The 12,896-nt window shown below is 41.8% G+C and overlaps 1 protein-coding gene across 1 annotated transcript in view; it reads right to left on the bottom strand.

Annotated features, from left to right (window-relative positions):
• The window catches only part of Btbd8 (BTB domain containing 8), a 69,163-nt gene that overhangs the window by 53,619 nt on the left and 2,648 nt on the right, over positions 1-12,896 (bottom strand). Inside the window, exons 2-3 of the mRNA XM_059274915.1 lie at positions 8,521-8,715; positions 4,012-4,208 (exon numbers count right to left, since the gene is read on the bottom strand). Of these exons, the coding sequence (XP_059130898.1) occupies positions 4,012-4,208; positions 8,521-8,715 (392 nt within the window). The remainder of the gene's footprint in view (positions 1-4,011; positions 4,209-8,520; positions 8,716-12,896) is intronic.

Genomic DNA, 12,896 nt, shown 5'->3' with positions numbered 1-12,896 from the left:
AACACCAATAGCACAGGCACTAAGATCGACAATTAATAAATGGGACCTCATGAAACTGAAAAGTTTCTGTTAGGCAAAGGACACCATCAATAGGACAAAATGGCAGCCTACAGAATGGGAAAAGTTCTTCACCAACCCCACCTCCAACAGAGGGCTCATTTCCAAATTATATAAAGAACTCAAGGAACTAGATATCAAACCAAATAACTGAATTTAAAATGGGGTACAAATCTAAATAGAGAATTCTCAACAGAAGAATCTCCAATGACCAAGAAACACTTAAGGAGATGTTGAATATTCTTAGTCATCAGGGAAATACAAACCCAAATGACTCTGAGATACCATCTTACACTTCAGAATGGCTAAAATCAAAAACACAAGCAACAGCTCATGCTGGAGAAGGTGTGGAACACGGGGAACACTCCTCTATTGTTGGTAGGCATGCAAACTTGCATAGCCACTTTGGAAGTCAGTGTGGTGGTTCCTCAGAAAATTAGGAATCAACCTACTACAAGACCCAGCTATACTGCTCTTGGGCATACACCCAAAGGATGCTCAGTCATACCAAAGACCTTGCTCAACTATGTCCATAGCAGCTTTATTTGTAATAGCCAGAACTTGGAAACAACCTAGATGTCCTTCAACCAAGGAATGGATAAAGAAAATATGGTACACTTACACAATGAAGTATTACTCAGCTGTTAAAAACAAGGACATCAGGAAATTTGAAGGCAAATTGAAGGAACTAGAAAAAAAAAATCATCCTGAGTGAGGTAACCCAGACTGAGAAAGACAAACATGGTTATGTACTCACTCATAAGTGGATATTAGCTGTAAAATAAAGGATAACTATGTTACAATCCACAGCCTCAGAGAGGCTAGCTAAAAGGAAGGTTCATGGGGGGACACCCAGATCTCCCTGGGAAGGGAAAATAGAGATTTCATGAGTGGACTAAGGGCAGGTCAGAATGGGAACATGAGCAATCAGGTTCGGCAGGGGGGATGGAGGTGGAGAGTACTGAAAGAGACTACCAGAAAGGGGGTGCATTTCAGGGTCAGGTTAAAAACTGGAGCAAGGGAATCTCCCAGGAATCTACAAGGAAGACCCTAGCTTAGACTCCTAACAATAGCAGATAGGTAGCCTGAACTGGACATCACCTGTGGTCAGATTGGTACCTAGCCCAATTGTCATCAGAGAGGCATCATCCAGCACCTTATGGAAACAGATGCAGACCCACAGCCAAACATTAGGCAGAGTTAGGGGATTTGTCAAGTACTAAGCAGCAGCCTGGATCCACAAAACGAAGGGGCCTCCAGTCATTTCACAGATAGATCCTCAGTATCTCCAGCATTCATTTGCACACTGCTTACTTCACCTCCCATCACTGTTTAGTTAAGGCTAGCATATTTACATGTGAGCTAAATGTGCACTGACTCTTTTTTTCTTGTCAGTATTCCCTAAAAAATGCAGTTTAATAACCATTTACACTGTATTAGGAATTCTCGGTAATCTAGAAATGTGAACATACAGGAGGATGTAAAAAGATTATACACAAATCTACACACTTTTATATCATAGGGCATGTAAGCATCCACAGATTTTGGTATCCTGGGTGAGAGAAGGTCCTGGGACCAATCCTCCGTGAATAACAAGACATTAGTGCTGTGGGATGTTCTGTATGGCAAATGTGTTGCTGATTAGTCAATAAATAAAACACTGATTGGCCGTTGGCTAGGCAGGAAGTGTAGGCGGGACAAGGAGGAGAATAAAGCTGGGAAGTGGAAGGCTGAGTCAGAGAGACACTGCCAGCCACCATGATGACAAGCAGTATGTGAAGATCCCGGTAAGGCACGAGCCACATGGCAAGGTATAGATTTATAGAAATGGATTAATTTAAGCTATAAGAACAGTTAGCAAGAAGCCTGCCACGGCCATACAGTTTGTAACCAATATAAGTCTCTGTGTTTACTTGGTCGGGTCTGAGTGGCTGTGGGACTGGCAGGTGAGAGAGATTTGTCCTGACTGTGGGCCAGGCAGGAAAACTCCAGTTACACATTAGTAGCAAGCCTTTCACTGTCTCTAACTATTCTACTTTGGACAATCACAGAGTTATCCTTCCCATACAACTCTCCTAACTCCAGTCTCTACCTGCATCCCTCCCCGTGCCCTAACCCTTCCTGTTCCCACTATAGACAAATACACACATATCCCACTTCTCTGCTTCCAGGCACAGTCAGTCATGTACACTCTGCTGGACTATTCTCTTAAGGCAGCTCTGCTGCATTCATTTGTGTTCTTCTTTGGGATTCAACTGAAAGGTACTCCTGCAGGGCCTGACAGCACAGGCCCACACAGGCCTGAATTCCTGCTAAAGGCAGGAAGATGGCAAGTATAAGGCCTGTATGGGCTTCGGAGTGAGTTCAAGGACAGTCTAAGCAACTTAGTGAGCCATTGTCTCCAAAAGCGTAACAAGGCTGGGGACACAGCTCAGGGTTAGACTTGCCTAGCAGTGTAAACTCACTTTGATCCCAGAACAAAACAAAGCGAAAGACATTCCCTCCCGCGTGCACCTTTCTCTGGAAGTGAGCTCAGGTTACACTTGCTCCTACTTGTATTCTCTCAGCAACCTGCACCTCATTCCACTGGTGCTGCCTACTAGGCTCAGGCAGGAACCTGTTTTACTTTTGTGTGTTTAAGTACACAAAGCAGGTACGCAATTAAAAGATGTGATAGACAACCAAAATGACACTCATTAAGAGACAGACTAAAGACGTCTTTATGTGGTAGGGCACATTTCTTTGGGGAAAATATCAAGTAATTAACAGGACTCTCAGTGTAGAAGCGGATTATAGGTTTTCCCTGGCATGATGGAGAAAGGGGTCGAGGGGTAAATGAACCTTGGCAGAGTTCTCTATCTACAGGATGACTAGCTACCAGACATTAACTTGTCCACTGTTCTGAGTGGCCTTTGTCCCTTATAATCTCTCGGTATAAAACAACAATATCAGTCACTCTGTAAGCAGTTCCTAGGATTTTGAGATTCTAGTATAAATGGGCCTCCTTCAAAATCAAGAATATTCATTTATTCATAATTAGGTATGGTGAATGTAATAAGGAAGAATTCTAACCAAGAGTCAATCAGTTTGGTTGTTATTCCTCACAAAACGCTAGTAATAAGATACTACACAATCATTTCATTTACAGTAAATTCTTAGCATTTCTTAATTTGCTGTTGCTGTTGTTGTTGTTTTTAATGGTGAAATTTCACAGCACAGGAAGGGTAACATGAGGCCTCTCTAGTGTCTCATGAATTTGATGGCAGCTACCTGGCACTAAGGTGCTCCATGAACAATATAAAGTCTACTCTATGATCCAAAGTCCTCAGGTTTCCTGTTGAAATGTTTGCCTATCTAATTAATCTCTTTTCTCCATCAATTAATAATTAACTCTCAATCTGCAAGAATTCTGACATCTACTTCCACAAGAACAGTTATTCATTTTCAAGAGGCAATACCATATGCACTGTAGTATTTATGTACAATGAACATTACACACAACTTACTTATGTGCTTCTTAACCACTGAACACATAAAACTAGGCTACTACTTTTATTAGGTCATAATCTTTTTTGAAATGACTCATGACAAAGTTTTCATGCTATGGCAACTTTTATGCTTCCTGGTAGTTTAAGGAATATATATGCTGTGTTAGACCTAACTCTCAGCTAAAACTTCTCTTCTTATTGGAATAGATTAGAATGAGAAGCAGTAACACCGAGGCTGAAGTAGCTGGAAAGAAAATGTGGAATTATATGTAAATATATTTGTCTCCAATGACTTGGAGAAATGATAAAGGGACCACAGTAGTGTTTTCCCTTTCCCAATGCTCATTAAAATAAACAACCACCAAATCTGGGAGAGCAGCTTTACAAGCATGCTTTTCTCTACTACATCAGAATATAATTAAATCTGTGGCTATAAAGTTTTTAAAAATCTAGCAAAATATCTCACCACTGGAAATAAAACTGCTGCCTCCACCAGTAATATCCTCTGGAATTTCACGCTTCCCCAGGAAACAAGTGGACGAATCTCCACAGCCCTGAAAGCTAAAGTCAGGATTTGTTTCTGGCATTACATTTTCCACTTTCATTTTTTTAAGAATTTCCTCTTCATAGTTTTGTATGCTTTTGTTTGATGAATATATAATCCTAAAAGACAAAACATAAAATATTAATCAAAATAAAAGTGATTTTTTTTTAATTTGTCTTTTTGTTTGAGACAGGGTCTCTTGTATCCCAGGCTGGTTTTGAACTCGCTATGTAGCAGAGGATGACCTTTGAAAGTCTGATTGCTCATGTGCTGGGGTTTATAGGCATGTATCATCACATCCTGATTATGTGGTGTTGAAGATGTAGTACACCATTTGCCTAACATGCTTGAGGCTCTACAAACAAACAAACAAACAAACAAACAAAAAACCCAGGACTAGATGGCTTCCTTGGTAAATTTTACCAAATTCTTAAAGATTAACACTAGTCTTTCACATTTTTTTCCCCAAAAAGTAGAAGAGAAATATGTCCCAACTCATTCTCTACAGCCAGTATGACAGGTATAAAAGAAGACAAAGGTATTGTAGGAAAAAAAGAATAGGCCACTGTTCATTATTAGTATAAGAAAAACATCCTCAGCTGGGCCTGGTGGTACACGCCTTTAATCCCAGCACTTGGGAGGCAGAGGCAGGAGCACCTCTGTCAGTTCAAGGCCAGTCTAGTCTAAGAGCAATCTCCAAGACAGCTGGGACTACACAGAGAAACCCTGTCTCAAAAAGAAGAAGGGAAAGGAGAAGAAGACACCCTCAACAAAATAGTAGCAACATATAAAAGGATTATACAACATAGCCAATGACGATGTACTTCAGGGACTCAGGAGCAGTTAAAAGAAAATCAGATTTATACACTATGTAGACAGAGTAAAGGACAAAAATCCACATAGTAAGGCTGATACTTGGCACTAAGTACCTACTTGAGGTTGATGTTGTGAGTTTAAAGTAGGTCTGGTTGGCATGATGAGGACACAAGACTGGAGGCGTTAAAGGATACAGGACTTGAGGGGCTGGGAGCCAGCTCAGCGGGTAGAGCACCTGCCTCACAAGCATGAGGATCTGAGTTCAGATACCCAGGCCACACTTAAAAAAGCTGAGCATGGCTGCACACGCCTATAACCAACGTCGAGGGTGCAGACAGGTGCATCCTGGGAGTTTGCTGGCCAGCCAGCCTAGCTAAAATGGCAAGCTTCTGATTTGGTAAGAAACTTTGTCTCAAGTAAGTGGAGTGCTAGAGGGAAACACCTGATGCCTCCTCTGGCCCCTGCGGGCAAGGTACAGGTGTAGGCACCCACACAGGTGTGGGCAAGGCACAGGTGTAGGCAAGGAACAGGTGTGGGCAAGGCACAGGTGTAGGCACCTGCACAGGTGTGGGCAAGGCACAGGTGTAGGCAAGGAACAGGTGTGGGCAAGGCACAGGTGTAGGCAAGGCACAGGTGTGGGCAAGGCACAGGTGTAGGCAAGGCACAGGTGTGGGCAAGGCACAGGTGTGGGCAAGGCACAGGTGTAGGCACCAGCACAGGTGTGGGCAAGGCACAGGTGTAGGCACCGGGACAGGTGTAGGCAAGGCACAGGTGCAGGCAAGGCACAGGTGTGGGCAAAGCACAGGTGTAGGCACCCGCACAGGTGTGGGCAAAGCACAGGTGTAGGCACCCGCACAGGTGTAGGCACCGGCACAGGTGTAGGCACCAGCACAGGTGTGGGCAAAGCACAGGTGTAGGCACCCGCACAGGTGTAGGCACCCGCACAGGTGTGGGCAAGGCACAGGTGTAGGCACCCGCACAGGGCTGTGTGGGAAGCAAGAGCTGGTCGGGTAGGACAAAGCACAGACAAAAGCCTCATTTGTGGCTTCTGTGGGAGGGAAGGAGCAAGATGAGGTGGTAACTGAACAGGGTTAGGGTTCGGTGCTTTGGATAACGTAGGCAGGCACATGAGTGAGGGCTGCTCTCTTGCCATCTGTTACCTGGCCTGGGATATGCAGGAGAGGGGAATGTTAAAATGTAAGAACCAGATGGAAACAGAAGGTATGTTGGTGTGTACAGGGACTCATGGTTGGCTGGTTTGCAAATCAAAGGTGTGTTCACAGGCAACTCATTTGCTGCATCAGGAATTAACTAACCCTGGAAGGGGCAGTCTCTCCTCTGATGTAGTGAGAAACTCAGTGAGACTCCAGATACCAGAGCATCAAGACTACAGGCTAAAGGTTGTAATCTCAGAAGTAATTTTTAAAAGATACATGGCTATAGCTAAGAGGCATCTGCTGTAACCTCAGACAAGGGGATGATCACCAGAGCCTAAGAACTCAAGGACAGACTAGGCAACATAGTGAGATCGCCTCTCAATACGTAAATAAGTAAATAAATTAAAATACATACACAGCTGGAACATGTACCTGAGTGGGAGAATGTGAGCTTCCATGAACAAAGCCCTGGGTTAAATACCCCCAAATGCAGACAACACAGCTAACACAACAAGGAGAATCGACCCTCTCACTTCTAGTCCGAAGCAGGGAGGAAGTGGGAACCTCCATGCTATGTCGGGTGCGAACTGACTGACACTTTGCTACTGTTCGGTTACTGATGTTAGACTGAAAATACCAAGGTCCTCTTTCTTTCTCTTCCATGTGCATATGCACTTTCACAATAAACACAAGGTTAAAACCTCCTGGAAAATCAAAGATATTTTATGATCTTAGTTGTAATCCTGAGGTCATAAAACAAGCACTGCTTTCAAATGACACCTGAGTCACACACGGTTTCAACTGTTTATATTCTTAACTCGAGTGCATGGTAAAGTACTTATTGTAGAGTAAAGAGCAACATAAAAGAGTTTCAGGGGCTTCATGGACCAGAAGAAAGGGTATAAAGTGAAACAACTTAAAAACGATTGAATTCCATATAGCAAAAATTCAAAATTCTATTTTATCAAAAGTTTTATTTTTTAAAAAAAAGTCTAAATCAGGCAAGGCATGGTAGTACATGTCTTTAATATCAGCATGCAGGAGGCAGAGACAGACAGATCTCTGTGAGTTTAAGTCCAGCCTGGTCTACATAGCTAGCTCCAGGACAGCCAGGGCTACAGGGTGAGACCCTGTTGAAAGAAAGAAGAAAGAGAGAGAGAGAAAGAAAAGAAAATCTAAGCCAATGTTTTCTATTATAATATGCCCTTTATGCTTTATGAATGACAAACTTCAATGTAATCTGCTAAAAATTTGGGGGGGGGCAACATATAAGCACTTTCCATATGCAGAGCACTGGCTGAGGTGTCACCTGTGAAGTGACATGTCAGACAATCCGACTCCAAGAAGCTGACATGACCATGACACACCATGACTACTCAACGCTAACAGAGTGAGTAAACGCCCAGCACGGAGGCCATGAAAGAGAGAAAGTACAAAGCCAGCTCCTCTAACTTCCTTCTTCTGAGAAAACTGAAGCTGACAGGAACCACACAGCAGCGGAAGGCTGAGCTCTCTTCACTCCCCCATGCTGCCACGGAGCCGATCTTTCCTCGCCGCCGTTCACTATTTATTTATTTATTAATTTAGACACAGGGTTTCTCTGTGTAGCCCTGGCTGTCCTATGTAGCCCAGGCTGGCCTCGAACTCACAAAACCCACCTGCCTCTGCTTCTAAAGTGCGGGGGATTAGGGGTGAGTGCCACCACGGCTTGCCTCTTCCCTATCACTATATATATATATATATATATATATATATATATATATATATATATATGTGTGTGTGTGTGTGTGTGTGTGTGTTGATTTATATTATTTTATGTGTATGAATGTTCTGCTTGCATGTGTGTCTGCACCCCATGTGTGTGCCTGGTGCCTACAGAGGTCAGAAGAGGGTGTTGTTAACACTGGAACCAGAGTTAGGATGGCTGTGAGCTGCCATGTGGATGCCTGGAATGGAACCCAGGTCCTCTGCAAGAGCAACAAGTGCTCTAAACCACTGAACCACCTCTCCAGCCCACTTATCTATCACTTTTAATGATGGCAAATAAAGGTTAAAAATAATGTAATGTCTCCGTTTCCCTATTGCTGAGATTACAGGCACATATACATCTGGCTGTGGATCAGTCGAGTTTGCCTTTGCCAACACTAAGTCTCTAACATTAACAGTTTTTGTTTTTGTTTTTGTTTTTTTATTTTTTGGAGACAGAGTTTTTCTGTGTCTTAGTTGTCCTGGAACTTGCTTTGTATACCAGGCTGGACTTGAACTCACAGAGATCCGCCTGGCTCTGCCACCTGAGTGCTGGGATTAAAGGCGTGCGCCACCACTGTCCGGCAATACAATAATTTTAATGAATAGGTTTTTCTTAGATTATGAAATAAGGAAAATATGCACACATATTTTTTAAAAGACAAATGTTTATCAGATTCAGATGTAAGAGGAAAGTAGATGAGGCACTTACTGTAAAAAGGCTCTAAATTCTGAAGCTTCAACATTGTCCACAGGAACAAGCTCATTTGTTAGGCCCCTCGACGTCTGTCCAATGACGTGGAAATGAAAGCCAGGAGCTCTGGCTAGCAAGACTGCCCTGTGCACTTTGAACAAAGAACCACCAACAGAAAGAACAGTGTCTGTGTGGATTTCTTCCCTTAAGAGCCTGTTGGGGAAAAGGGTTACAGTTGGATTAGTGATGCTTACAACAGGTAACAGGTTTTGAAACAACCTACATACTTCGAAATGCATAAGTAACGAAATAACAGAGGCCAAGCGAGATGGCTCAGAGGGAAAAGGTGCTCACCATGTGAGGCTGGTGATTCAACTTCCTGGAACCCACATAAAGGCAGGAGAAACCAACTTTACAGAAATAATTTATAGAAAAACTGGGTTTGTTTGAGTTCATTTTAAAGAACACTACACTTAATATTGGTTTTGACTCTGATTTTCTAAAAACCTATAGTCAAAACAAAAAGGATTTCACTAAAAGATAAAAAATATTTTCTTAATTCTACTAATAAATCTTATTTCCTGCTACTGTCCTGGCTAGTTTTATGTCAACTTGACACAAGCTAAAGTCATCTAAAAGAAGAAACCTCAATTGAGAAGATCCATCTGAGAGGCATTTTCTTAATTAGAGATTGATGGGGGAGAGCCCAGCCCACGTTGGGTGATGCCATCCATTCCTGGGCTGGTGATCCTGGGTTCTTTAAGAAAGCAGGCTGAGCAAGCCACAGGGAACAAGCCAGTAAGCAGCACCACTCCATGGCCTCTGCATCAGCTCCTGCCTTCAGGTTCCTGTCTTACTTGAGTTCCTGTTCTAACTTCCTTCAGTGAGACTACAATGTGGAATTGTAAGCTGAATAAACCTTTTCCTCCCTAAATTGCTTTGGTCATAGTGTTTCAATGCAGTAATAAAACCCTAACTAAGACAGTTACTTACATTGATTTTCCTTTAAAATGTACCTTCTTGAGTTTTATAATGGACACACAGAGCAGAAAGTTAACTTAGCTTCTGACTATCAATGAATCAATTGTTCAAAAATCATACTAAAACTGAACCAAAAATGTATAAAGTCAATACCAAGAAACAAGACATAACAATAGACAATTCAGGTTAGAAACTATTACACTTTTGTTAATTACCAAGTCTGAAATGGAGCCTTGGATGTCAAGAATGTGACATTTATGCCCTTTCCCATCCCCACCACAGAATTAATCATGCTCTAATCATTAGTCAGGAGATAAACCCACTTGAATCTCTAGTGTGCACATGTAGTTATGGCAAAGCCCACTGATTTCATGTATGTGTAAACTGAAAAACAGAAAATAGCAGAAAATGTCATAATCTATTCATTTGCCTCTTTTTTACTATGTATTTCTGCTCTCTACATACGTAAAATACTTTGTTTTACTATGCCAAATCACCAATATCATCAAGGTATGGATTCTCAGAGGACTTCTGTATTGCAGGATATAATTGGCAATCACACCCATGCACCACAGGAGGATCATGGACTGGGTAAAGATATCCATTACAGTGAAAGCTTGGAAAGCAGCCAATGACACTCAAGGTCCCCTAAGACCAGGCTAATGGCTCCTTCCCCAATCCCATTACACCAGGTCCATGCCTCTATTATAGCATTTCTGTCATTGCATCATTATTATTTTTATGCATCTCTCCCCACTAGATATAATGAATTCCCAAAGGGCAAGAACTGTATGTCATTAGTCCACAGAACAAGCTCAGTATTTGCTTGTCCACAGATCCCATTTTACTAAAGGAAACAAATGCCTCAGAGCACAGACGCTTTGGAAACTTCGTGAACATGTTTTAGCTTGGTCAGTTTTTTTTTTCCACAGATTATTTTCAAAGGTAACTAACTTAAAGTTATACAGAGTGTGTTGTGCTGAGCCCCTACTGCTGGCCACATGGATACACAGACTTCCTACTCTAGAGGCCCACACTAAGCCAAGTCTTCTCATGTGGCAAGTTCCCAGGAGATGAAGAGTCTGGTCACTTAGGTAACTTTACAGAAGAACCCTCTTATCCTCACAAATACATTAAAAGCCCACTCCATAATGCACAGCATCAAACCTGGATATTTTCTCCAGACATACATACCTGCTGTAAAGTTTGATTTATATATTAGGCGTATTACTTACTGATAAAATAGAATACATACAATAATATACTACAATCAAACTTATTCAAAGTTTAACAGAAGTGTTTTTTCAAATTTTATCTGAAAACTCAAATTATACACTAAATTTGTTCCTCTCTCCCTCCCAGCTTCCCTAATGACCCTAGCACCCCTCTAATGTGAATAAGGAAGCAACGTCAGTAAACATCAGTAAAACTGAGTGCTCACTGGCTCACCCAGAACTAAAAGCTAGAGGAAAAGCAGACTGGAACAAATGCCCAGCTTATTTCCTCCTTTTTCTTTGCTATCTACTGTTCTGACCTGCCACAGTCTATTTTATATTGCTGTGACAGTATATCACAGACAAGACATTTACAACAAACAAGTTTATTGGCTTATAGTTCCAGAGGCTAGCAACTTCTGATCTCAAGATACTAATATCTGGTAAGGTCCTCCATGCTTCATCATCACAAGGTGGAAGGCAAGAGGGCAAGCGAGACCAAATAGGGCCAACATGGGTGCGCCCATCCACACAGGTCAAGGTTGATGTCAAGTCTCTTCCTCAATGGTTCTCTACACTTTGAGAGAGATGGTCCACTGAACCAGAGGCTGGCTCACTCTGAGATCACAGTGTGTGACACCACATCCAGCATTTTTACATAGGTTCTGGGATACTGAACTCTCATCTTCATGTTTGAACTGCAAGCACTTTATGGTTGAGCCACCTCCCTAGCCCCAAATTCACTCTTTAATAAGGGACCCAGTTTCACCCCCAAGAATGGAACCTTCAAGGCCTAATCACAATTTAAGGACCTACTGCTCCAATGATAGTTAAATTTCAACTTGTATTTTGGAGAGGACAAATATTCAAATCAGAGCATAACCTATATAAAGCATTTCAGACTCCTATTAAAGTTTAGTTACCACTAAACATTTTGTAAGTATGAACTGTGTAACAAGAACATGAAGACAACTAAAAGACTAAAACATAGTGCTTACCCCGTGGAGTTTTAAGTATAGAAGAGAAAACCAGGTCTGGAAATTGAAAGAACACGATACATCCAACAGCAAGCAAACTCCCCGACCCCAACCCATCCACCCCAGACAAGATACCACACAAGACTGTATATGAGGTAGTATGTTTATTAAATGTTACAGTATATGAGGTAGTATGTTTACTAAATGTTACAGTATATGAGGTAGTATGTTTACTAAATGTTACAGTATATGAGGTAGTATGTTTATTAAATGTTACAGTATATGAGGTAGTATGTTTATTAAATGTTACAGTATATGAGGTAGTATGTTTATTAAATGTTACAGTATATGAGGTAGTATGTTTATTAAATGTTACAGTATATGAGGTAGTATGTTTATTAAATGTTACAGTATATGAGGTAGTATGTTTATTAAATGTTACAGTATATGAGGTAGTATGTTTATTAAATGTTACAGTATATGAGGTAGTGTGTTTATTAAATGTTACAGTATATGAGGTAGTGTGTTTATTAAATGTGATCTTTAAAGACTTTGTAAGAGTTGTTAGAAAAACAAAGCAGAAGGGGTTTCTGGCTTTGTTCTTTACAACGTAAGAACAAATGATCCACAGGGTGCTTTGGGGTGGTACACAGCAAGGGGCTTTTAAAGGCAAAAGCCACATCCTGGAGTCTCACTCTGCAGCTGCAGACATGAAGGAGAAGAAGAGGAGAGAACTTAACAGACCCCACTACTGGAGCAGAGTCAACAGCTTGAAACACGAGGAAATCCGTAATCTGCCTCTTAGTGATCAGTCATTAGTTGGGCAGAGCGGGACTTGAAGTGAGGACGCAAACTCCTTTACAGTACAAACATGACCCCAGGAGCCCGAGTCAGGTGAGGGTCAGTGGTGGCAGAGGATGAAATTTAAAAACACGTAGGTAATAAAACTAGAGTTGACTGGACATAGAAGTGACAGTGAAAAATCTTTGGTTTGGATAATTGGATACTGGTGATGCCACCGACCTTTAACCTGTAGTTGCTGCCCCGTTTCTCTCTTCAGCTCATCTCTTCAGATGTATCTCTAGTTGTCTCCCTGAGTATTCAGTATATATTCAGTGTCCTAAGGTTTGGAGCCTCTGCCTACTGTCTTCTTTCTCAGCTGGCCCACATGTATTCAGTCAACAACCCTGTTAACCCTCCATTCCCACTGTCAGTATGGCAT

This window comes from Peromyscus eremicus, chromosome 10, assembly GCF_949786415.1.
Source record: "Peromyscus eremicus chromosome 10, PerEre_H2_v1, whole genome shotgun sequence".
Classification (NCBI taxonomy): Eukaryota; Metazoa; Chordata; class Mammalia; order Rodentia; family Cricetidae; genus Peromyscus; species Peromyscus eremicus.
The sequence above is the reverse complement of the archived record's forward strand: the minus strand, read 5'-3'. Positions and strand labels throughout refer to the sequence as shown.